This window comes from Pan troglodytes, chromosome 4 (assembly GCF_028858775.2).
Source record: "Pan troglodytes isolate AG18354 chromosome 4, NHGRI_mPanTro3-v2.0_pri, whole genome shotgun sequence".
Taxonomy (NCBI): domain Eukaryota; kingdom Metazoa; phylum Chordata; class Mammalia; order Primates; family Hominidae; genus Pan; species Pan troglodytes.
In genome coordinates, this window is record NC_072402.2 from 15,497,085 (window position 1) to 15,524,497 (window position 27,413).

General features: G+C 44.6%; 1 protein-coding gene and 1 pseudogene across 1 annotated transcript in view; both read right to left on the minus strand.

The window, feature by feature from the left end:
• ANKH (ANKH inorganic pyrophosphate transport regulator) overlaps window positions 1-24,599 on the minus strand; it is a 161,532-nt gene extending 136,933 nt beyond the window's left edge. Inside the window, exon 1 of the mRNA XM_003310630.6 lies at window positions 24,077-24,599. Within this exon, the coding sequence (XP_003310678.1) occupies window positions 24,077-24,172 (96 nt within the window). The 5' untranslated portion in view covers window positions 24,173-24,599. The remainder of the gene's footprint in view (window positions 1-24,076) is intronic.
• A 2,485-nt stretch (window positions 24,600-27,084) lies between these two features.
• Window positions 27,085-27,413, minus strand: LOC134810142 (cytochrome b-c1 complex subunit 7-like; annotated as a pseudogene).

A 27,413-nucleotide genomic window follows, 5' to 3' on the forward strand; every position in this document is an offset into this window, starting at 1 on the left:
ACTGGTTTGGAAATAAAGTCTCCTTTGCTCTGGAGGCTGAGGATGTGGCTCTGAAAAACAGCTGTGCTAGTGCATCCTGACTATATTGAGTCCTGACTGTGGGAGAAAGGTTCCACTCGGAAATCGCCGGAACCTGCATGTTGCAGCAAAGACAAGCAGCAAGGTCCCAGGGCTGCCCAGCAGACAAAGTGTCGCCGTCGAGAAGGAGGGCACATCCAGGCTTCCATCAGGATTCCTGTGAGCCTGGTCTGGGCAGGCCTGGTCCTTCTAGCTGTCCTCTGGATTAGTAAAAACTGCATGGGGCCACGTCAGCTGAATGACAATCTACTGCTCAGGCTGCCAAAGCACAAAGCATATGGACTGGCACGGTAAAGATCTATTTATTTTGTGCCTATAGATATGGACCCAGTCTCTCTGAGAATCTTAGGATAAAGAGATTTTCTCCTACTCAATATGGAAAGACCATATGCTTTCAAATAACCATGGCTTCTTACGAGACACTAGGAAAATGACAGGAAAAGATTAGAATTTTAAATTTGTTTTCAAAGTTTTATACTCTGGGCCAGGTGCAGTGGCTCACGCCTGTAATCCCAACACTTTGGGAAGCTGAGGCGGGTGGATAACTTGAGGTCAGGAGTTTGAGACCAGCCTGGCCAACGTGGTGAAACCCCAGCTCTACTAAAAATAAAACTAGCCGGGTGTGGTGGCTTGCACCTGTAATTCCAGCTACTCGGGAGGCTGAGGCAGGAGAATAACCTGAACCCAGGAGGCAGAGGTTGGAGTGAGCTGAGACTGTGCCACTACACTCCAGCCTGGCGATGGACCGAGATTCTGTTGAGAGACAGGACTAGCTGGATTTCCTAGGCTGACTAAGAATTCCTAAGCCTAGCTGAGGAAGGTGACTGCACCCACCTTTAAACATGGGGCTTGTAACTCAGCTCACACCCAACCAATCAGGTAGTGAAGAGAGTAGTGAAGAGAGCTCACTAAAATACCAATTAGGCTAAAAGCAGGAGGTAAAGAAATTGTCAATCATCTATCGCCTGAGAGCACACAGACAGGGACAATGATAGGGATATAAACCCAGGTGTTGGAGCTGGCAGTGGCAATCCTCTTTGGGTCCCCTCTCATTGTATGGGAGCTCTGTTTTCACTCTATTAAATCTTGCAACTGCACACTCTTCTGCTCCATGTTTGTTCCGGCTCGAGCTGAGCTTTTGCTCGCCGTCCGGCACTGCTGATCACCGCCATCGCAGACCCGCCGCTGACTTCCACCCCTCCAGATTCGGCAGGGTGTCCGCTGCGCCTCTGATCCAGCGAGGCGCCCACTGCCGCTCCCGATTGGGCTAGGGGCTCGCCATTGTTCCTGCGCAGCTAAGTGCCTGGTTCATCTTAATCGAGCTGAACACTAGTCGCTGGGTTCCACGGTTCTCTTCCGTGACCCACGGCTTCTAATAGAGCTAACAGAGCTATAACACTCACCACATGGCCCAAGGTTCCGTTCCTTGGAATCCGTGAGGCCAAGAACCCCAGGTCAGAGAAGAAAAGGCTTGCCACCATCTTGGGAGCTCTAAGAACAAAGACCCACCGGTAACAGCAATGTTTTTAAAACAACATTGTTTTATAAACTAAAACCCTGTCCCCCTTCTCCCTCCAGCTTTTAGCCTAATTGGTATTTTAGTGAACTCTCTTTACTACCTGATTGGTCGGGTGTGAGCTGAGTTACAAGCCCCGTGTTTAAAGGTGGGTGCGGTCACCTTCCCCAGCTAGGCTTAGGAATTCTTAGTCGGCCTAGGAAATCCAGCTAGTCCTGTCTCCCAGTGCCATGCTTACTTCCATCCTTTTCCCTTTGGACTTCGCCTCAACCTCAGTCGCTAAGGAACTAGTACATACTAGAGATCAGATTTCTTCTTTGTCAGATTTGTATGGCAGGTAAGTCCCAAAAGTCTTTTCTCTTCCATCTTCTCATCTATTGGGGAGAGGGAAAGCAGCCTATTTTCTGACCACATTCTTTCCCTTTGGGTAATGGTAAGTAATGTAACAAACTCAGGATCCCTTAAAGCAAAGGGGTTTTCTCCTCCTAATGTTAGCTGTATACATGCATTCCATAAACTGTGGCTGTTCACATTATTTGCAGAGAAAATTATTACGGGTTCTTAAACTATTTATTAGATAGATGCAGGGAGGGCGGGAAGGTGAGCTCAACAGACAATACTGTTTGCTAGCTCTTAGATCATTATCACTTCCATGTTATTCTCTGTTCGGGTCTCATTGCCATGATATACAATAGACACATAAAAAGGTTTTGGGTTTGGCCACAGCCCACTCTGATGATCAGAAGTGCAGTCAGCCCAGAATGCTCTTTACTAGCTATAAAATCACAAAGTCTTCTCACGAATGTTGCTCTTCACATCTGGGTCTATTCAGCTCATTCTAACCATAGCTGTGCCGGACAATCCCTCTGCCCTGGATGAGAATACACACTTGTTAAGTCACATTGTCATCCAAGCAGACGCTGCTTGTCACGGTCACTCGGATGTGCATCCTCAAAAGAAGGTGGTCTTCCATGTGGACTTTCAGGGCTGGGGGCGTGAACTAGGGTGGTCAGGAGCCTTCCTCTGCACCCTTTCCTGCCTTACATCTCACCTCCCTAGGATGCACCCTCCAGGTTAAACCTGCTCCTAACCAGCACCGCTTCAGTACTCAAATCACCCTGACGTCGTTCCTTCAGGCAAAATCGCCTCACACAAAAGGTATGTTTTTGCACATTTCCTTTCACCACAAAAGGATTTCTCAACAAACCCAAGAATAATTGTCTTTCAAAGTAGCTGGTCTCACTGGCTTGACGAGGAACCCGCATATCAAGTCCAAGCCAAGGCTAACCCTGCCCCCCACCACTCCCACCGGCTTCCAGATGTGGCCTGAGAGGAGCTGTCCCGCTGCCTGGGTGGGGAAGGTGGGCCAAGGCTGCACATTCACGCATTGTGGGCTTCCCTGCTGCTGGCCCTGAGCTAAATGTGTGTACCAAGGTATTGTGTCTAGGAAGTAATCTAATAAATTCAGCTTGTTGTCCTTCCATTTAGAGGGAAAAATGCACTCTGGATGATAGAAAATGGGGACATCTGTACTAACCTTAAAGCAAACTGCATTTGAAAGCTTATATTTTCAGGCATTCAGCCGCTGATTTCCTTCAAGCCCTCTGAAGTCCCTACTGTGTGCTGAGTCTGGAAGCCAGAAGCCAGGACAGTAGGCTGGAATCACACCGCAGCCCCGCTCCAGGGTTCACGGTAAGATGGGGACAGAGTGTGGCAGTGCCAACAGTCCTACTATGGCACCTCCTGGAAGGGCAGGGTGAATGCCGTGATGCACTCTCTCCCTCTCCTGGAGCTGGCTGCTGTGGAGAGGAAAGGAACCCTTTACAAAGGCAAGCTGAGCAATCTAATCTGAAACTAATGAATGCTTGGAAGCAGGAAAAATCTTTGAAACAGACCTGATTTATGAAAAGGTGCTGAAAAGCAGAGAAACTGCGACGTCTGCCAGAAGGCACAAACGATTAAAGCCCAGAGAGCCCTCGAGTTTTTTTTTTTCTCCTGATGATTAGATTAGAAGAAAGTCTTGCTCTGCAGTACAGATAAGGAACTGTGAGGTGCTCCCATTAGTTTAGGAGAGGGCAGTGGGGGCAGGCAAAGGCGTGGTGATGTTATGAAGGTTTAAGGAGGAAAAGAGCAGTGTATATAAGAAGAGAATTCCAGGAGGACTGCGGAACCTGCCTATGACATGGAATCCTACTGAGGCTGTGCTACGACCCACACAATGCTGCCAGGAAACCTCACTCTCTGTTCCAACTGTGCATGATTCTCAAAGGGGACAAGCAGGAGGTTTAGGACACCAACACCCAGAGAAAAGGAAGGCTGGCTGCAGGCTGGGGCCTTTGATCCCAGGCTATCTGCGGCTCTGCCTCTCACTGCCTGTGTGTGCAGTTCTCTGTAACACCAAGACTGGACTCCGCCTTCCTCTGTGCTCCAAGAGAAGCTCTGCACAGAAGTGCCATTTGGGGCTCAGAAGGAAGATGGGTTCACCTCAGAGGAGGGAAAGAAAAGTGGCCAGTGGGATCTCACATCCCCTGAGGACAGCCCCACTCTTTTTATGGCTGGGGTCATCCCCAGTGCCTGTGGATTGTGGAACTATTGCATTTAATGAAAATATATTTTACAAACTGTGAAGTGCTCTACAAATGTGAATTGTGCACCAGGCAAGGGAAAGGCAATGTTCATTTTGTTGCATCCTGAAATAAGATTGTCCATTTCTGCTGAACTAAAAAGGAAATCAGCGGCTGAATGCCTGAAAATATAAGCTTTCAAATGCAGTTTGCTTAAGGTTAGTACAGATGTCCCCATCTTCTATCATCCAGAGTGCATTTTTCCCTCTAAATGGAAGGACAACAAGCTGAATTTATTAGATTACTTCCTAGACACAATACCTTGCTACACACATTTAGCTCAGGGCCAGCAGCAGGGAAGCCCACAATGCGTGAATGTGCAGCCTTGGCCCACCTTCCCCACCCAGGCAGCGGGACAGCTCCTCTCAGGCCACATCTGGAAGAAGAAAAAGTAGATTAAGCACTACTTTCCACTCCCTCAATCTAAAGCATTTGTCTTACATTGGAGATGACTTGAACAATTCTCAAAAAAAAAACCAAAAAAGGAATGTAAGTAAGCATTGGATGTAACATACAAAATTGATATGGTCCAATCATGAAAAGTATTTTCACTTCCCCAAATTCTCATTTAAATGCTGAGCTTCCTAGCAGCTTATGGGTCTCTTAGTAATGTAAATGCAAACATTGCTTTTTACATTATTTTCTAAGATTATTTCAATTGAATGAAGGTACAGGTAGGCCTAAATCAATGGATACAGTTAGGTGTTTTAAAATTTTATCCTCACTAGAAAACATAGCAATAACATACTTAAAAATAGAATTTGGGGCTGGGTGCAGTGGCGCACACCTATAATTCCAGCACTTTCGGAGGCTAAGGTGGGAGGACTGCTTGAGCCCAGGAGTTTGAAACTAGCCTGGACAACATAGCAGAACCCTGTCTCTACAAAAACTTTAAAAATTATCCATGAGTGGTGACACATGCCTGTAGTCCCAGCTACCTGGGAGGCCAAGGCAGGAGGATCACTTGAGCCCAGGAGTTCAAGGCTGCAGTGAGCAGTGATTGTGCCACTGCACTCCAGCCTGGGTGACAGTGAGATCTTGTCTCTCAAAAAAAGAAAGAAATGGAATGCTCCTTAAGGGCTAATTAAGGAAAAGGAAACATGATATGGAAGCAGCAAGGCCCCTGGAAATTAGCCTGGTGCACAGCACATGATTAGGTCACAACAAATTACAGGGCAGAGAACAGAAATTTTAAAGTCCAAGCAGCTACTGATAGTGACAATCAGAACAAGCCTTTCTCTAACCATACAGAAATGAGTTATTTTCGATGCAAAAACATTAATTTTTTAAAATTTAACTTTTAAGTTCAGGGGTACATGTGCTGGTTTGTTACATAGGTAAGCTTGTGTCGTGGGGGTTTGTGGTACAGATTATTTTGTCACCCGGAGTGTAAATTAGTTCAAAAACATTTTAAACTGCCTTACGTGTGTCCCTAGCAGCAGACAACTGGCCACTACTATACTTTAAATTATATCAAGTTACAGGCACAACTTTCTATTGCCCGTCCCCCCAAAAATGTCTTTCACGTGCAATTGGAAGAATGCACAGTATCTTCCTTTTACCTTACCATCCCAGCCCACTCAAGCTGTCCTGGGTTCATGATGCCAGCAGAGAATAGGTATCCTGTGGGATCCTGCAGAAGATCTAGCCTCACCCAGAATTCATTCCCATCACACCCATTAATTCCACCCAAGCAGATCTGTTTCACACCCACCCTCCTGTCTGCCAAACCGTGTCAAGGTACCCCCGGGAGTGTGCATCACTCATCTCTCATCGGTGAGTTTTCAGATAATCACAATCATGCTGATGAGCTACGTGCATCCAGAGGATGTTTTAGTTTAAAACTAAGCCCTTGGCACCAACCTCCCCGCAAACTACCACCACATGCCTTACAATGCAATTAAATCAACAGTTCTTAAGGTGCAATTAATCAAGACAAATAATAAATTTCAATCATACGCTTTTCCCAATTACTACTATTTTAACAGTATAGTTGTCTACTCCTCCTTGCATATACAGAATATCTAAATAACATTAGGAGTTATATAACTTAGGTGGTCAGGTGTGGTGGCTCACGCCTGTAATCCCAACATTTTGAGAGGCCAAGGCAGGAGAATCACTTGAGCCCTGGGGCTTGAGACCAACCTGGGTAACACAGTGAGACCTTGTCTCCATAGAAAAATAAAAAAATGAGCCGGGTGTGGCAGCATGCACCTATGGTCACAGCTACTCGGGTGGCTGAGGTGAGAGGATCGCTTGAGCCCAGGAGGTTGAGGTCGCAGTGAGCCGAGATAGTGCCACTGCACTCCAGCCTGGGCGACAGAACAAGACTCTGTCTCAATAAAATAAAATAATTTAGGTGGAGGGGCCTGGAAACCTAAACATGATTTATATATTATTTCTGTAGAAAGATGTGTGGGTTTTTTTTGTTTGTTTGTTTTTTTGAGATGGAGTTTTGCTCTTTTCGCCCAGGCTGGAGTGCAGTGGCGCGATAGAAAGGTGTATTTTAAATGAATTTTATGAATCACAACTAGATGGTAAACTATATACTAAAAACAAACAAACATGCAAGCAAACATAAAGCCATACAAGGAAGCCCTCTAAGGTGAGTCTACTCCCTACTGTTTACATGGTAAACATTTACTATACACAAAGATAGAGCAAACCCAGGACCCTCATCAAATTCAATTCCAGATGGTTCTCTCCACTGTCACCAGGCACCTGGTCCCTCTGTAATGTTATCCTTAGCAGAACACAACGATGATGCAGAGAAATTTGCATCCTCCAAAATCCTAATGTATTCCAGTGCCAAATATTCATAAATAGTTTTGAATTTTCTATATCACTATTTCATTAAGGCAAATGGCTGAGAACTAACTGTATTATAATAGAACATTTTTATATTTTAAAGGGATAAATGAATATTCATAGCATTTGCAGGTAGGAAAAATGAACTCTAGTACGGCTCCCACTGACAGAGAATGTCCTGAAGAGAGAGATCCAACACTAAGTATTCACTGCCGTTCCCACTGTTTATTCATAACTTGTATTCTCTCAGGCAAGCAATTTAAAACATTTCACTAAATCTACTAACAAATTAACATGACTGAAACAGAACTCATTCTCTTTGCCACAACCTAGCTCTTTTAAAGCTTGGTGGTAGCCGGGCATGGTGGCTCACGCCTGTAATCCCAGCACTTTGGGTGGTCGAGGCAGAAGGATCTCTTGGGCCTAAGAGTTTGAGACTGGCCTGGACAACATACCAGGACCCAGTCTCTACAAAAACAAAAACAAAAACAAAAACAACAAACAACTTTAAAAATTAGCCAGGCATGGTGGCATGCACCTGTGGTCCCAGCTACTCTGGAGGCTGAGGTGGATCACTTGAGCCCAGGAGTGAGCCATGATGGTGCCACTGCACTCCAGCCTGAGTGACACAGTAAGACCCTGTTTCTAAAATAAATAAATAAAAAATAAAACTTGGTGGCATCATCACCTGCCCCAGCCTCTCCCACCCCATCTGATCAGAGCCAGGTCCATTTGATTGTAGGTTATTTTCTCTTCCAGCCCTCCCTTCCCACCCCAACCCTGAACCAGGCCACAGCTGTCTCTCTGATAGTTGCCTTAATAGCCTCTTAACTGGTCTCCGTGCCTTTGGTCTCACCTCCCTCTAATTCAGTAGCTATTTTGAAACCAAATTATCTTTCAAATCTGAGCACACCACACCCTACTAGGAAAGCTCTCCAATGTGAGCAGGACCAAGTCCACGCTCCTTACCCTGAATGACTGGGCCCTTCCCAGTCCGGGTTCACTTACCCAACTATCCTCTCCTCCTGCCGTTCCCTGATCTTATTACCTGCTCCAATTATACTAAGCATCTTTCATTCCTCTACTGGATCTGTCTTGCTTTCCAGAATGGGGACACAGTATTCTCTTTAGGCCTCAGCTGGCACTAAAACCTTCCCTGATTCTGGGGATGGGCTAAGGATTCCTTCTATAGGATCCCAGAGCAAAGCCCCTGGTCTCTTCCTCCCAGCCTTGATCCTATTTCTTGCTAAGTGCCTCCTTGTTTATTTGCCCTCCTATTAATAGATAGACTCACCTGAAGGCAAGCACTGCATTCGTCCTTTTGCTGACTCCATTCAGTGACTAGCACATCATAAATGTCCAAGAAACATTTGTTGAATGAACAAATTCATGAATATACTCTTGCCCTCTGTGTTCCATACTCCCCATTATTTAATAATGAAAACACTCCGAAACAGTATACTAAGCACTTGGGGAAGTGAGTTACAACTTTTATCTCATTGAGTAACCATCATACATTGTGTCAAAACACCATGGTGTGTTATTATCATAACTGTCAACAAAATTGAGAAAGACTTGGTCCCACTTGAATGACCTGATTACAGAAGGGGTCCATGGTACATGGTAGCTACCCTCCCCCTAAGCCCGTGTCAAATAGCAGCCTATAATTAAATGAAGATTAAATTTAATCTATTATTTCAAAAAGCATATGTTACTTAAATATTAGTAACTCAGTTTTAAAAAGGCACACTACTGAGAAAATCCAGCCTTAAAGGCCTTTTCCCTAAGGTGGGGAAAAAAAAAAAAAGGCGGCATGCTGATACACATGCTGTAAAATCTAAGTGCCCCAATCATCTGTCATTTGCTTGCTTCTGCTTGCCCCTAACCAGTTGGCTCTGGCTTAAAGATATCCCCTTAATGCAATTCATTGAACAAATACAAAGCAAGAAAAGTCAGTCAGTCAAGAAAGCATAAAAACAGGCAGGGTGTGGTGGCTCAAGCCTGTAATCCCAGCACTTTCGGAAGCCAAAGTGGGCAGGCGAATCGCTTGAGCCCAGGAGTTTGAGACCAGCCTGGGGAACATGGCAAAGCCCGATCTCTACAAAAAATAGAGGAGGCGGAGGCTGCAGTGAGCCGTGATCACGTCACTGCACTCCAGCCTGGGAGACAGAGTCTGACCCTGTCTCAAAAACAAAAAAAAAAGAAAGAAAACATAAAAATAAAACAGGTATAGCAGCTACACAACATGCTCAAAGTCTTTGCAATACTATCATACATACATGTACCATTTCATACTTTTCAAAGCACGTTTGCATCCAGTCTGTTTGGTCCAGATCTCCAAAAGAAGGCATATCAATCTTTATCCCTATTTACAGTTGAAAAAGTTGAAGCCTACAGAGGTCATGTTCTCTGCTCAATGTCACAGAGCCAGTGGGTGCAGAGGTCCTGACCATCAGATGCCCATGATTTTTCGATCCACCATGCTGTGATCAGCTTGCCCCATTGATACTGGGAGAGCAGAGGACAGGCCCCAGGTACTCAGTTCACTTCTGGATGAAGATGAACCATTTCCCCTCTCCTTCCTCTTTGGCTCCTTTTCTCCGATACAGACTCGAAATAGCAAAACCAGATGAAATGGATAAAATCATGGTCAGCCTGGTAGAAAAGGAAAAAGAACGTTTTCTCTTTGATTTTCCCTAAATATCACCAGCTCTGCTTTTCTCTCGCAGGCTGTCAATACCAAAATTCACCTATGAGACTCTAAGCACGAGCCACAAGTCAGACAAGCCTGGCTCCACATGCCAGAAGCTATTCACCTATTCATCTTCGAAGGGGGGAAGGTGACTCTCCACAGTGCATGCCCCATACCTAGGGTCTGGCATGTAGGAAGGTGTGGATGTTTTTTTCTCCTTTCCCACCCATATGTTCACAGGGAAGCAAAACTTCCTGAGCACCAGTGAACTCATTGAAAGAAAGCGCTTTTCTCTGTCTGGAACCCTGCAGGAACTGAGATCTTCCCAAATATACAGGGGAGTAAAACCAACACAGTCCCTGCCCACCCTATGCGTATGTCTAAACACATGTGCAGTACATATTGGGTCCAAAAGGTACTAGGCATTTTGCCTGGTACCTCCAAACATCCTCCCACTAACTAGAGACAAAGCAGTTCCCTGCAGGAGGTGAGATCTTCCCAGATATACAGGGAAGTAAAACCAATACAGCCCCTGCCCTCCCCACAAGTATGCCTAGCCACACATGCAGTATATATTTGGTCCAAAAGGTATTTATTTTAAAAAATGAAAGTCCAGAGGCAGTTTAAAAGTATTACATTAAGAAAAACTGCTGGGTGCAGTGGCTTATGCCTGTAATCCCAGCACTCTGGGAGGCCAAGGCAGGTGGATCATTTGAGGTCAGGAGTTCAAGACCAACCTGGCCAATATAGTGAAACCCCATCTCTACTTTAAAAAATACAAAAATTAGCCAGGAGTGGTGGTGGGTGCCTGTGATTCCAGCTACTTGGGAGGCTAAGGCAGGAGAATTGCTTGAACCTGGGAGGTGGAGGTTGCAGTGAGTGGAGATTGCCCCACTGCACTCCAGCCTGGGCAACAGAGACTCCATCTCAAAAAAAAAGAAAAAGAAAAAAAAACTTGATAGATCTCTCAGCATTAAACAATACTTTTAATAAAACAAATAATGTGAAGGAGTTCAACATGGTGTGGCTGGAGAGAACTAAAATGCAGATTCTCAAAGTCACAGGACAATAAAATAGCTTCAAGGGAGGGAACACCCACCATGTGTCAGGATCAGGAACACAGGCATATCCAGACCCAGCATCTCTAAGGAAAGCTGGAACAACTGTCTATACAGGGGTGTGGGGCCGCTCTGCAGAAGCCTGGAAAAGGGGAGCATTGTGACCGGTAATATTAATCCAAAGAAATAATCAGATGTGTACAAAGATTTCTGTACAAAATATGTTGCATAGCATTATTTATAATAGGAATAAAATAGTTTGAACATTAACTACAGATAATTGGTTAAATAAATGATGGAATAGCCATGTGATGGAAGCTAGGAGCATTAATCATCCCATTTTATTTTACTTTTTTCTAATTTTAATTTTTATTTCAATAATTTTTGGAGTACAGGTGGTTTTTGCTTACATGGTTTGGTGCACCTGTCACCTAAGCAGTGTACACTGTACCCAATGTGTAGTCTTTTATCCCTCACCCGCCTCCCACCCTTCCCCCAGAGCCCCCAAAGTCCTTTGTATCATTCTTATGTCTTTATATCCTTACAGTGTAGCTCCCAATTCATCAAATTTTAGATGAATATTTAAAATTAAGAAAAACTGCCTATGATAAAAAGTAGGGAAAGGTTACAATATTGTTTTAAAATATACGCATAGTGCCAGACGTGGTGGCTCTCGCCTGTAATCCTAACACTTTGGGAGGCCAAGGGGGTGCGGATCACAAGGTCAGGAGTTTGAGACAAGCCTGGCCAGCATGGCGAAACCCCGTCTCTACTAAAAATACAAAAATTAGCCAGGCATGGTGGGTAATGCCTGTAGTCCCAGCTACTCGGGAGGCTGAGGCAGGAAAATCGCTTAAATCCGGGAGGCGGAGGTTGCAGTGAGCCGAGATCAGGCCACTGCACTCCAGCCTGGGCAACAGAGTGAGACTCCATCTCAAAAAATAAATAAATAAATAAATAAAATAAAATATATGCACAGAAAAGAGATAAGAAGATTATGCACTAAAATAAGATACAGATTTCTAGGTGGTGGGCTTGCATAAGATATTCTTATTTTCTTTTTGATACTTTTCCTTCTTTTTAAAATGAAAATGAATGGTATCTATAACTACAATACAATTAATAAATTTAGTCTTTTTTTTAAAAGGGAGTTCCTCTTCAAATACCACAGGCTTTTCCAGTAGCTTATGGTGTTAACTGAAAGTTTTTCATTTTGATAAAATATACATAAAAATGTATCATTTTAATAATTTTTAAGTGTACAATTCAGTGGCATTAAGTATCTGCACATCATTGCCATCCATCTCTAGAGCTTTTTCATCACCCCAAATTGAAACTATGCCCATTAAACAACAGCTCCCTATTCTCCTCTCCCCTGGCCTCTGGTAACTACTATTCTACCTTCCATCTCTACAGACTTGACTGTTCTGCATACCTCATATAAATGCAATCAACCATAAGACAGTTGTCTTTTTGCGTCTGTCTTATTTTACTTAGCATAATGTCTTCAAGGTTTGCCTATATTGTAGCATACATCGTAATTCCTTTTTAAGGCTGTACAATAGTCCATTGCCTGTATATGCCCCATTTTGTTGTAGGACATTAGTTTTTTAATGCAGGCTTTTAAAACCATGTCTGAACATCAAAATGATCAACAGTACACATAATTTAAGATGTGTACCATTGGAAACAATTATTTTACAAACTCTCTCTCCACCTGCTGAAAAGCCACAAAAATACTGAATATTAAGCTATATTTTGCAATAAGAAAGAATAAGGTGCTAGACACTGTAATAACAATGCACATGTGTCATTTTCATGAGCAGTTACAACGGCTGGCTCAGGAATCAGAACAGTGGTTGACTAGGAAGACTGCAAAGGGGCACTGTGGATATATCTGGGCTGATGGAAATGTCCCATATCCTCATGGTGTGGATTACACACAGGTATGCATCCATCATTTGACAAAACTCACAGACCTATACACTTAAGATCTGTACACTTCACTTAGAGCCTAAAGGAAATCAGAGTAAAATATGAATTTTACAAAAACAAAGGAGATTCTACAGTTCAGCTAGTGAGACTTACTGCCATCCACCACTTTAGGGCCCTTTGGCAGGTCTCTACTATACCTGGAATTAAGCCCAAGCTCCTTGCTATTTGGTGCTGAAACACTGGTTTGTCTAGGAGAGGCTGGGAAACATGTGGTGGACTAACTACCTACAATGCCAGGAAATCTGCCCACGTTTAGGAGACAGCCCAATAGGCGTGAGCCGCAGGTGGTGGAATGCCTCTGCGTGGGGGTACAAATGAGGTACAACCAGCTGCACGCCAGGCTCCAGGCCAGGTGTCTTCTCAGGTGATGCAAGGCTGCATCCAAAACCATCCCAAAGAAACAAGGTCTCTCTCCAGAAGGCGGTGAGGGAGGGACATTCGAACACAGAAACCTGCAGAGGAGGAGGGTGTTGTCTTAACACCCTTGTCAGGCTGGCTGCAAGCTGTCTTTCCAGTCACTGTGGCCTTGGACTTGGCTAGAATCACGAAGAGCTGAAAGTTACTGCCTCCTTATTAAGTGTGGTTATTTGTTACTCTCCTCTGTGCAGTTTGCCTTTATAAAATGTCAAGTTTAGGCCACACATGGTGGGAGGCCTCAGCGTCCCAGCCACGGTGAATTTCCTCTAAACCATTTAAAGCACTAAGAAGTCAGAGAATTTTTTTTTGTTGTTGTTATTTACTATTTTATATTCTCCACACTACTATTCCCCTCTATTAAAATGCAAGACCCAGTGGCCAGTCGATCTCCGGGTGGTTCACAGATAAAAAAGCATGCAAACTTCTTATCACCTTAAAAACAGTTTTGGAAACACAAAGCAGCCCCAGCTAAGTCAAATGGCAAATTAGAAAACGGCAGGCAGAAACTCAAATACTCTCCTCCACTTAAACGTTATATATATTTTTATTTTATTATTAATTTATTTTGAGATGGAGTCCTGCTGTGACGCCCAGGCTGGAGTGCTGCCATGCCCAGGCTGGAGTGCAGTGGCATGATCTTGGCTCACTGCAACCTCCACCTCCTGGGTTCAAGTGATTCTCCTGCCTCAGCCTCCCAAGTAGCTAGGACTACAGGCGCCCACCACCACACCCGGCTAATTTTTGTATTTTTAGTGGAGACGGAGTTTCACCATGTTGGTCAGGCTGGCCTTGAACTCCTGAGCTCAAGTGATCTGCCCACCTAGGCCTCCCAAAGTGCTGGCAGGCATGAGCCACCATGCCCGGCCTACATATATTTTTTAAGTGAAGCAAGGGTTCTGAAAAGCTTACTGATGTGGACTCACTATAATTTGAATGAAAGGCAGTAACCTGAAGCAACTAGTTCTCACAACATAAATGCTCGCACAGGATGACTGAACCTCCAAGACTCCAAGCACATAATATTCGTCTTTGGGTCACGCACAGAATAAGCCACCTTTCCTTCTCACATTCTCGGAAGCTGATAACCACAAAGCTGACCTCTGCCCCTCCTGGTTCCTGGTTCATCTGGCTCACTAGGAAAATCCTCATTAACCTGTCAGCAGACATTCTGCTTTCCAGCCATTTAATCAGGATGATAAAATGTCCTAAGAAGCCTCAACCTCACTTTTGAAGCCATCTTTGAAACTCCCTATCTGAGGACTCTGCTCTGTTTTTGGATTTCTCCCCAGCCTGGAGCCAGAGGTCCTTACTGGCATATTTCTGCCTGGGTGAGACAGCCTGGTGGGCATGGTGTGTGGCAGTGCCTGTCACCTCCTCATGCTCCAGAGCACACAGCCACACACGTACAGCCCCTCCTCTGTCCCCCAGGCTGGGGACAGTGATATCAGCCCATCTTATTGAGGAGACTGTAGATTCTTATCGACAGCCCACCTTTCAGTGCCTCTGAAAAATGTCATTACTGATCTAAAAACCAGCTAGGAACTGCAAACTAACTTAAACCAAAACATCCTCCCCCTAACTAGAGACAAAGCTGGTCAGTCTGTCCCTAGGGACCCTGAACCAGATGTAGACTGTCTTTTGATAACATTTTATCTAGAGGAATAAATATTGTCCCCAACCTTTGCCCTGACAAATAACCAAGTTACTTTCCTTCCCTGGATGGACTTTAAGAGTACTTTTGGGGCTGAGCATGGTAGCTCACACCTGTAATCCCAGCACTTTGGGAGGCCAAGGCAGGTGGATCACTTGAGGTCAGGAGTTTGAGACCAGCCTGGCCAACATGGTGAAACCCCGTCTCTACCAAAAATATGGAAATCAGCTGGGCATGGTGGCACATGCCTCTAATTCCAGCTACTCAGGAGGCTGAGGCAGGGGAATCGCTTGAACCCGGGAGGCGGACGTTGCAGTGAGCTGAGACCACGCCACTGCACTCCAGCCTGGGCAACAAGAGCGAAACTCTGTCTCAAACAAACAAACAAAAAAAGAGCATTTTTGCTATGAAGAAGCAACTACATAGGAGAAACAGTAAATTCTGATGAATAAACCTTCTAGTTGACTGAAATCCCTCCTAAATGTTTTCATTGTAATTTTAAGCTCATTTCTTCTCATAGCATCATGACTGGTATTTGGTTGTTGGAACAGGAACTGAATGATCCCAAAGCCAGGGAAAACTAATCAACCAACAAAGAAAAACAACACTTGGGCTGATATGGCTTGATATGAAGCCTGCTAATTGACCTATCTTGCAATTCCATCTTCATCTTCTGCAGACCAGAGCTCTCCACGTTCCCCAGCAGAGCATTTAGAGAGGTAAGGCAGGAGGTGAGAACATCCAGATGAGAACTATGTCCAAACATCTTGCTGTTTCATGTCCACAGACTTACTGCTCTGCTGCAATTAGTGAGCACCTCGTTGTGTGTCATAATAAACTCTGCTGTATAATTAGACATTTTGCTCTGTGCTGCTCTGTTTGCAAAGGTGTTTCATGTATGTTTTCTTAACCAGGATCTAAACAATTTGAGGGCAGGGGCTGGGTCGAATACGGCCATGATTCCTTGACTTTTCAAAAATCACTTCACTGCCATTGGCCCCAGAATCTCTCTAGAACAGACGCAAAATGACAGCAGGAAAACGAGTGTCATGAAGTACAAATGCTTTTCCCAAAGGAAGCCACCAAAGTTACTCCTTCATTTTTCCTGGCATTCTAGTGAATTTTAGTTGCCTGGGCCCAGAGCAAGTCCACAGCAGAACATCAAAAAGCAAGAACTCAATAAATATTAGCTATGTTTATGGTGTTTGTGTTATCATTAAGTGGTTACACGGGCATACTGCGCAGCAAGAAGAGGAAACTGAGTCCTTAGTAACCAGTTACTGAAACCAGTAGCAACTGATTACCACTAACCAGTTGACTGGCAACTGGTTAGTATTAAAATGATAAAAGCAGGCACATGGCCTATAAAAAAATGTTTTTAAACCCTACCACACACCTAAGAGTCTCAAGAGGGCCACAACACTACTGGTCATGCAGGGCTCAGGACTGGCCAAGGTCAGCTCCCACTGGTTGGTGCCAATCCCTCGGTTAAGTACTTTGAATCTCACGTGACTGCCTGGCACAATGGACATTCACAGCCTCCAAAGATGCTACGTTATGATTTGCCATATGATACTCATTTAATAAGGTAGATAAATGTGCAGTATAGGCTAGACTTCCAACAACCCTAGTTCTCATACTAAAAAAAGGAAAAACCCAGTGACTTCCACTTTGAAGTATTAGCTTCAGTTATGAAGCAAATTCACTCGTGGATTGCTCAGACCCAGGTAAGGCTGTAGAAAACTGGATTTTTCTCTATTGCATCTCTGCAGAAACTAATAGAGTCACAGGTGTTCAAAAAATACCTGATTTTTTCTTTTTTTAATGTAGACACCACCCAAGTCACTCTGGTATGCTATATCAGGAGCTTAAAGAGGTTTATTTACTCACACAAGACAGTAAAGGAATGGTTCTCCACCCATGCTCTCTCCTCCTCCCACCCAACGTAACCTGCTCCATTGTCCCAAACCAAATATGAAAACCAAATTATTCACCATTAATTTACAACTGGGCTTGTCTCATCTAAAAAGTGGTTCCCATAAAAGGTATCACACTGTACCCTTTAAAAACTGTTTTTAGGCTGGATGTGGTGGCTCGTGCCTGTAATCCCAACAGTTTGGGAGGCTGAGATGGGAGGATTGCTTAAGCCCAGGAGTTCGAGACCAGCCTGGGCAACATCACAAGACCCAATCTCTACAAAAATAAAAAAATTAGGCAGGCATGGTTCCATATGCCTGGAATCCCAGCTACTCAGAGGTTGAGGCTGGAGGATGGCTTTAGCCCCGGAATTTGAGGCTGCAGTAAGCTGTGTTTTCACCATTGTTCTCCAGCCTGGGCCACACAGTGAGACTTGTCTCAAAACAAAACAAAATAAAAACTGCTTTTAAAGAATTTGATCTATTACTAGGAAGAGATTTAAATATTGTTTCTGTATGATGGATATGCTTGGAAGTATTTAGATAGAGTAGTATCTAGGCTGGTCATCAAACCACCTCAATAAATAAATGAATGAGTAAATGAGTAAACAAACCAACCTCAGGATTATACCTCTGTGGCTCTAGAAACAACCCGCTTACCTAAGTCATCCTAAGAGAGGTATTTTAAATGCAGATGGACATCTAAAGAAAACTGGGAAACACAGCAGGGAAGTAAGTACCAAGTGGACTAAGGAGGTCACAGTGTCCTTGACTAAATATGGACTGTAAGAAAGGCATGACCTCATTTTCTATGTATGAATTGGAAACTGAAATAGGCACCAAATTATGCCAGGCATAAAGCCCAAGGCAGTCAGAGAAAACACATTATCTACTTAATACACAAAGATGTTCACTGAAACTTTATATTGCAAAAACAAACAAACCTGTGTTTAACAATAAGGTAATACATGCAAAAGGAATTACAGCATGCTCTCATAACCACATATTATGCTGCGATTTAAAATCATACTTAAATACTTTTAAATAGTTTAGGGAAAATGCTTCTGTGTTTTGTGAAACATACACACATACACACCATTTTTTATATGTGTGTATATATAATGTATACACACACACACTTACCCCACACACACACATACCCCACATACACATATATTTCCTCAATTATGTTATAAAAATAAATCGGCGGCCAGGCGTGGTGGCTCACGCCTGTAATCCCAGCACTTTGGGAGGCCGAGGCAGGGGAACGACCTGAGGTCAGGAATTCGACACCAGCCTGACCAACATGGAGAAACCCCGTCACTACTAAAAATATAAAATTAGCCAGGCATGGTGACGAATGCCTGTAATCCCAGCTACTTGGGAGGCTGAGGCAGGAGAATCACTTGAACCCGGGAGGCAGAGGTTGTGGTGAGCTGAGATCACACCATTGCACTCCAGCCTGGGCAACAAGAACAAAACTCCGTCTCAAAAAATAATAATAATGATAATAAATTAAATAAAATAATAAATTGGCAGGAGATACCCAAATTGTTAAAGGAGTTTTAGGAGTGAAATTAGAGGTATTTTTTCACATTTAAAAAATATTTACCAAACTTTAAACAATTAGCTGATATTACTTCTATTTATAATTAGGAAAAATAATTATTTTGAAATTTATTCTGCTACTATAGAATAGACTGGAGGGGGAAAGTCTCCCTCACAGTGACTCGGAGCCTTAGCTTGAGATTTCCATTTCTTTCTTTAAGCACTTTGGGAAGTGGATCTTTCAACAGATCCCTGTCATGTTCCTTAAGGCAAGCTCTTAAGCACTGTCAAAGGAGGTCCTCTCCATTGCTCAGTGACTTTTGATGAAGAGTCTCTTCCCTGTTGGAGCCAGTGCCATATACTACATCTGTCCTTTTTATTCCTATTCCTCCTAATCGAATGAAATACTTTTGTTATACTTCGGGAGGAGGTGTGGAGAGGGTGCACTTCTCCAGGCTATTTTTCCTGGGCTTCTCTTTTTGTCCATCTTGTGATATTAATAATTTGGAACCCTCTTATACTGTGGAAGCCTAACTCTAGGTTTCCTAAATAGAAAGGGCTGAAGATATATGAACACTCCTATTACACATCTTACTCCAGGAATTGTCACAATTCATGTGCAAAACTCTCCATTCACAGATAAACAGCTCTGGTCTTTGAATTATCATATTAGACCCAACCAAATTCAGTGAATCATACAAGGCAATTTGAAATATCTAAAGTATTTGAAAGGTATTGAGGTATTCAGTGCGGTCTCAGCTCTGCCTCCCAGGTTCAAAAGATTCTCCTGCCTCAGCCTCCCAAGTAGCTGGGATTACAGGTGCCTGCCACCATGCCCTGCTAATTTTGTATTTTTAGTAGAGACGGGGTTTCTTCATGTTGGCCAGGCTGCTCTTGAACTCCTGACCTCAGGTGATCCACCTGCCTTGGCCTCCCAAAGTGCTGGGATTACAGGCGTGAGCCACCGCACCTGGCACCATTTCTCCTTTGAGCATGAAAGAGTAGATCACCTGGCCCTAGGCAGAACACATTTCTTAAGTGAGAACAATTTCAACTTTCTTTTCTCCTTCAAGGTCTTCACAGCAATGTTGCCCTTAATATTTTAAGTAATACTGAGCACCTTTTTAAAAAGCTCACTAATTTGTTCTATGTCATTTGGTGGAATTTGGCTTTTAAGGAAATTGGGGACTTTGAACCAAATTTAAACAGAATAACAATTCTTTGGACATGGTGAGATCAAATGGACATTTGCAGTTACTTTAAAAGAAATATATTTTTTAAAAACTATCTCAACATGCTCCTTTCCTTAGCAATCTGTATTGTTCTAATGACAAAGACCAAGTGACTTCTAAATAACTTTATTGTGAGGTATCAGTTGTTTCTTTTATCCCCCCCTTGACCAAAAGCTATGCCAACCTTGTTAAAATAAGATACAGTGTTGACTTAATTATCTGGGTAATTAAGCTTTTCTTAAAATGAACTTCTTGGTCATAATATCCCTTTCCTGGAAGCCCTCCTTTTAATCATCCTACATCTGTTGAGTTTTTAAAATTCAATATACAGGCCAGATGTGGTGGCTCATGTTTTGGAAGGCCAAGGTAGGTGGATCACGTGAGCTCAGGAGTTCAAGACCAGCCTGGGCAACATGGTGAAACCCCATCTCTACAAAATATACAAAAATTAGCCGGGGGTGGTGGTGCACGCCTGTCGTCCCCGCTACTCGGGGGACTGAGGCAGGAGAATCGCTTGAGCCTGGGAAATGGTGGCTACATTGAGCCAAGATCACACCACTGTACTCTAGCCTGGGCAACAAGTGAGACTCAGTCTCAAAAAAAAAAAAAAAAAAAAATTCAATATACGACGGCTAAGATTAAATTTAGACCTAGTCTGGGAATCAGAAAAGCTAGAACTTATTCCTAAATTTATAAGGGCCAGGTGGGTATGGGCTTGAACCTTAGCTCTGCCATTTACTACCCGTGTCATCTTGAACAAGTACCTTAACAAGCGTAGGCCTCTCATTGTTTCCTCATATATATCATATGCTGAGATACAGGCACATACTAGGTGCTCAATCAATGCACGTGATTAATACTTTTGATTCTCAATCTCTAAAAATTGAGATAAAATAATTCTAGATATACAATGATTGTAAAGTATTTTATATACCTATAGGGCTCTATAATATAAACGTTTCTTCAGTTTCTGCAAAAGGAGATGTGTTCCCATTTTCTATGGTGCCTGTGTTTAATATTAAAAGCAGATCATTTTATTCTATAGAGCTTTTTTTAGTATAAAATTCAAACTCTCCCCCCACCACCTCAAATTACTGCCACTACCAAAATTGAAAAAACGTGATAATAGGTTTTGCTAGTTTTGTTAGAGGAAATAGTCCATAAGATTTGGTTTCCTCCCTGACTGAGCTATAAAATGACTAAGAAATCTATATACAACAGGTAATGTTCATGGAGAATATCAGAAGTTTCTGGAGAGACTGTTACAGGCTCTTTCCTAGCCCCTCCACACACACTGGCTCTGGGGTCATTAACAGGTAGTTCCTTTACATGGTCACGTATGTGCAGCTTATTTAACTTTCAGTGGAATCTTATACATAGCTGGATTTCCATTTCAAAAGATCTGTCCATGTTTTTTAAAGAAACCATAAACTGTGATATTTATCATCATAAAACACCTCATCTAAGAAACATTTAACATAATTTTGCTATTGTTTTGTTCTTGACAAGCCAGGAACTTAAAAGCTCATGAGAGGTTTTATTTTTTAATTTTGCGTTTCTTTTTTTTTTTTTTTTCTTTTAGACGGAGTCTTGCTCTGTCGCCCAGGCTAGAGGGTGCAGTGGTACAGTCTTGGCTTACTGCAACCCCTGCCTCCTGGGGTTCAATGCAATTCTCCCACCTCAGCCTCCTGAGTAGCTAGGATTACAGGCATGCAATATCATGCCTGGCTAATTTTTTGTTTGTTTGTATTTTTTAGTAGAGATAGAATTTCATCATGTTGGCCAGGCTGGTCTCGAACTGCTGACCTCAAGTGATCCATCCACCTCACCTCCCAAAGTGCCGGGATTACAGGTGTGAGCTATAGCGCCTGGCCTTTTTTTTTTTTTTTTTTTTTTTTTTTAATAGAGACGAGGTTTCACTATGTTGCCCAGGCTGGTTTTGAACTCCTGAGCTCAAGCGATCCTCCCACCTTAGCCTAAGCAATCCTCTAGCCTAAGCCTCCCAAAGTGCTAGGATTGTCCTCCCCAAGTGCTACGATCATAGGCATGAGCCACCTTGCCCAGCCTAACTTTGCATTTCTTAATCATCTCAAAAGCACGTGAACCTGAGGCTGCATTGGCCTTTGTACTCCCGTGCTACCTCTCCATCTTAGGATTTGTAAATCGCTGACAAATAAGCCATCATTCACTCCCAGCAAGGTGTAATACACCTGCCTACTCAGCGGCAGTACCTACATGTGTCCATCTGTCTAGAACTCCATATAAACTCAAGGGCTGCATATTTTCAGCTAACGTAGACTCACTTTTGCAAACTGGTTCATTTCTCCTCCTCTTTACTGTGCTTCAGAAGAATTGGGGTAAAATGTTCTTCTATTCATCACCCACACATACCAGGCCACTCTTCAGCTCCCACTGTAATTCTTTCCCTCCAGTTTAATGCTGAGAAAGAGTAAGTCAGTCTCACTCTCTCTCACCCTGCAGCATTTTGCAAAAACAATTATCATCTGACACCAGAAGGCAAAGCAAGGTTTGGAAAACCTATCAATTTCTTCCCCCCATTTCTCCACCCTTAACTCTGTGATAAAATATCTCCGCCCTCCAGGCAGCCTATAACCTCATACTCTGGTGTTTTTGGGAAAAGGACCTCAAATGACACTTGTTGATAACATTTTGCTTCTCTGCAAAAACACAACTCCATTAAGTACTTTGCTTACATCAGCCATGATAATCAGGTTAGCAATGTTTTAAGGATGAGTTAGAATTACTAGACCTGCGAGGATAAACCATCTGGATAGTTATCTCTTATGTTTAACCTCCCTTTTGTGACTTCAGGAGATTCTTTTTCTTATACTAAAATCAAACCTAGTTATGTCAGCCTTTCATTAAATCAAGGCAAAAGGGAGGCAATATTGTGGTATGCGTCAGGTGGTTTAATGATGACACAGACTACTCTTATTTCCACTAGTTATCTCGATATGATTCTTACATGCACACAAACACACACCAGTTCAGATGAGCAGCCTGGGCTTTCTGACAACCTTTGGGGCAGCTCCAAGAAGGTAAGCCTTAAAATAGGAAAGGCTCGAGTGAATATACAGCATTTGACTCATCTAAAATGGGCAATGTAGTAAATTCGTGTCTAAAAGCTTTTCTACGGATTGTAGGAAGTGTTCAAAGTCACCAGTTACTATAGAAAGAAGGGAAGGTGGGCGGGTACAGGGTGGAGCAGGGAAGAAGAAGCCCTTGGGGTACCCTTGTGAGGCACTGGCAGGGCACAGTGGCAACGGAAGAGACAAGATTTTTATCAAAGGACATTGGTTGGCGCGGTAAACAAAGGTCTCTAGAGAATATGCCATATTGTGAACACCTATCACCAACAAAATTCAAAGTAAAAAGTAGCTTACAATGTGGGCTACATATTAGAGAGCTTACAGAGTTGCAATTATTCAAAAGTTTTGAGCACAGAAAGACAAATCCAAACAGATATTCGTCAAACGAAGGAGTCACACAAATCTCCGATTTGTAACTGCCTCCTGAAAGCTGTTTTACTTTTACAATGAGTACTGCATCAAAATAGGTGCATATTCTAGATAAATATCCGTTTAAGTCTCTTGACTTAAAAGGAAAGAAGAAAGACAGTACCACAATACAGGAGTGCCGCTCGTCACACGCTCTGGCCACTTGGGACACCTGCCCATCAGGGTGGCATGTCACTGCCTCCCCATCACCAAATCCTCTCCCCGGCCTTAGAACGCTGCTGCATCCCGCTGGTGGCCCTGCCAAAACGGTCCCCACATGCAAAGTGCAGGGTGCCAATGCCCCATCGCTGGAGAGCTTGCAGCGCTAGATTTTCAATGACGCCACATGGAGAAAACGTGAAAAGAAACAAGGACGAGAAGGCGACCCCAAACAAAAATGTGCTCCCCTTCTTTAGTGGTCCATGAAAAAAAAAAAAAAAAAAGAGAAAGAAAGAAAGAAAGAAAAAAAGAAAAGGAAAAGGAAAAAAAAGAAATCCCAAACTAGAAATAAATGGTCAAGACCGGCTTATCAGGACACATTCGGGATACCCCTAATCCTTACCTGGACTACGAAACAAATGTTTAAAAATGGAAGTACCTGGGAAATCAACTTGGACGCATTATAAAACAGATCTCCCCACCGTCACCATTACCACCAGCCATGGGTAAATAAAAACCCAGCACTTAAGCTACTAGAAACTACATTTTAATTAGAGCTGAGGTTTACATAATCGCAAATTACATAATACTGCCGTGCACTAAAAACCCTTCCATAGGTGAAGCTTCACACCATCCAGTCTTTTTAACATTTTCCAGAGAGGGCTGGAAAAGTCTGCTGAATAATTGAGGGGAGGGAGGGAGGGAATGGGGTGCTGGAAAAGTCACCCTTGACAAGCTGCACACCCGACCAAATGTTTCAGGATAAAGAGGGACTAGGAGCAGGTGACTCCCCTCCGCCCCCGTGTCCGGGCGTGTAAGGCCAAGGCAGGGCGAGCGGGCGTGGGGCGCGGGGCCGGGGCTTACCTGCTCCCCGAAGTCGATGGCTATGTTGGTGATGCCCAGGGGCACCAAGAACCGGATCAGGGGCCAGTAGTGCGTGAGCGCCGGGAATTTCACCATAGTCCCCGCCGTGGGCTGACCCCACACACATCTGCTGCCGCGAGGGGACTCTGCGGGGAGGCGAGGGGCGACGGGGCGAGCGGGGCGCGGGCCGACAGAGGCCGCGGGCGGCGGGGCCTCGGGCGCGGCGGCGGCGGCTCCTCCTCGCGGCTGCGGCGCCTTCTCCGAGAGCGGCTGCTCTAGCAGGGGATCCGCAAGCTCAAGTCCATCCCTGCTGCCCTCCCACACAACAAAGATCTGCCGGGAAAAAAAAGAGGAGGGACGGCGGCGGCAGAAGGTTCTGCTGACAGCGGCTCCATTATAAGCGCTCTGGGGCCCGGAAATAAATAACCGCGCGCACGAGGCGCCGCCGCCGCCGCCGCCGCCCGGAGGAAATCAGGGGCGGGAGCGGAGGCGCGGACACCGCCAGCGGCCCCGGGGGCGGGCTGGGGAGGGGGCCGGGCCGGGCGCGCCGCGGCCTCCTTTCCTGTGCCGTCGCCTGCGCTTGGCGCGGCCGCCGGGGGCGCTGCGCACGCTCGGGCCGTGGGGCTGGCGCCTCCGGGGCGCTGGGCGGGACTCGCCGCGGAGCCTCGGCCGGCCCGGGGGCGGCGGCGCTGAGGGCGCGGCGGGGACGGTCTGGGGGCTTGGGGACGCCGGTGGGGGGCGAGGGCGGTGGGCCGCCTGGAGACCCCGGGGTGCCCTGGCTCGCCGGCCGGGCCCTGTAGCCCGCGTCCCGTGGGGCGGGGGCCGGGGTTCCCGCGCTGTGCCGGGAGGGCCCGGCCGTCTGGAAGACTTGCCAGCCGGGGCAAGCGACGTGGGCTCGGACGCGCGAGGAGGGCTGGGGAGCGGGGCGCGGGGCTGGGAAGGGCGCAGTCCGGCGGTGGCCGGGCTGGCGGCAGGCGGGGACTGCGGAGGAGGCAGCTTGCGCCGGGGCTGGGGCCTGCTTCGGGGGACTAGCGGCCCGGGAGGTATGGAGGTGCCGCTCCGGGGGGGCGAAAGAAACGTGGAAAGGTCGTCCAGGAGGGAGCCTGTCCCCCAGGGTTTCCAGGGGCAACAGTGGCCCGTGTCCCTGGAGGACATGCGCCAGGGCAGCAGGGAGTGGTCCCCGCAGGCTCCCAGGCTGGGGCCGGTCGCCTTCTGGGGCGCTCAGACCTGTCTGCTGCAATTTGCAAACAGTACGCCCGAATTCTTTTCATTGTAAAAAATTGCTATTAAAAATAACTCGTAAAGCCTATCATCTCTTTTAAATAAAGGGGAAGAAAGAGGAAAGTGTGTTCTGTTTTGTAATACCGGGCCCCAGTGATTTCAGGGTAACTAGTCGCGGTACTGAGAGTTTGACCTAAAGCTCGGCAGTGTGACAGCAACGCCAGCATCCATCCCCGCACCCCAGGACTGTGACGCGAGGGAGGAGGACCCAGTGAATGAAAAGGGACTCTGGGCAGGGCTGGCTTCACGGGCGTGCCATCTGTGCAGTCACAGAGGGCCCGCACTTAAAAGGACTAACGCGCTGCTGTTGCACTCTTGAATTTGAACAAGGGTCTCTGCGTTTTCATTTTGTAGTGGGCCTGGCATAGTATGTAGCCTATCGTGGTCTTACTATTTTGTACCAACTCTCACACACATCTCTGCATTTAATAAATATAACGAAGTAAAGTAATTTATTATTAAAAGTAAAGTATCTTGTACCTAGAATGAACCGATTAACTCACAATTTAGCTTTGTAAAGCTTTTGTAAATAGTGAGCTTGAGACCTCAATATCCTGGGTTCAGGTATTTCCCAACTACTTTGAAAGTGTTAAATGTTTCCATAGGCCGGGCGTGAGTGGTGGGCACCGGTAGCCCCAGCTACTCAAGAGGCTAAGGCAGGAGAATGGTTTGAACCCGGAAGACGGAGGTTGCAGCGTCACCCATGGCACTCCAGCCTGGGTGACAGAGTGAGACTCCCTCTCAAAAAATAATAAATAAATAAATAAATATTTCCATATTTTACATCCTTTTAAAATACTTTTTTGAAATTCCACACAATTTGAGCAGGCTTTGAAAAATAGGAAGCTAATTTACCTTGTAGCTCTGATGTAACCTCAAATTACATTCCCTATGATTAAAATTAAACTTTGGTAAGTATTTATTGTTAAATGTGTCAAATAGCAATACTGTATTTAAAAGATTTCCCAGCAAAACAGGAGGTTCATGTGGACAGGACTGTCTTCAGGAGCAAGTTCCTGAAAGGTGTGTTTTAATATATTTGAATTTAACTTAAATATACAAAAAGGGAGCTTGTTATTTAAAGGAATTCTCTGGGAAAGAGGTTTCTTTTTTCCCAAAACAAATATCACCTCATGGTTTATCATTCTGTTATTCTAGGTTTCATGGGCTCATTTTACTTAGAGCAATCGAATTACACTGACCTTTGTCTAGAATGTGGGATTGATGAGGTCCTAGATCGATCTCCATCAAGTCCAGTTTGCTTTTATTGGTCTCGGGACAAGGACCGCCACAGCCCCGGCTGCCTGATGTGAATGCACACCTTTGGTCTTTAGGGGAATGATGAGAAAATTCCAGTGGATCAATGAAAGGTCATCATCCTTGTTTGAGTGTTCTAAAAGTGCGTTTTTTAAATGAGTGATTTGGAAGTGTCATCTCTGATTATGGCAAAGAGCCCTTTTTAGATTTTAAAGGCCTATGAATTTCAGTAACACTGTGGCAACATGGAAACTAATGAGGCATTTCATTATTTTTTCTGTCACAGTCAAAATCTGAAACAGATTTCAAAGAGAGTTTTGGGCTCCTCTTTATTTTTTATTTTTATTTTTAATGATTACAATAGACTTATTTAAAGTGAAACATTGGCAGACCAAATAATTCTTAAATTATATGTTTCAGGTTTAACCATTTTCATAAAAATACTTGGAGGACAGCTGCATCCACGGACTTCAAATATATGATGACTTCTTTGACCATTCTTCTCATTCTTTTCTTTCCCAAATAAGCGCTTTCAGATATGGCTCATGGTAGAATTTATCCTCTTCATGTTTGGTCCGCTGCTGTTAAGGCAAGATCTGCTGTCTCATAGGTCCAGTGTTCTAATGCGAAACATCCTGCCGTTAGAAAGCCGTCTTATGGCTTCCTTTACATCTTCATCCTCATATATCGTCTCATCTCACGTTTACTTTAGTTTCTCGAATCCTGCAGCATTGTCATACCATTTTCAAATACCATCCAGCTACCTGTCTGATGCTGCGGTAGCCAGCCTGCCAGCCAT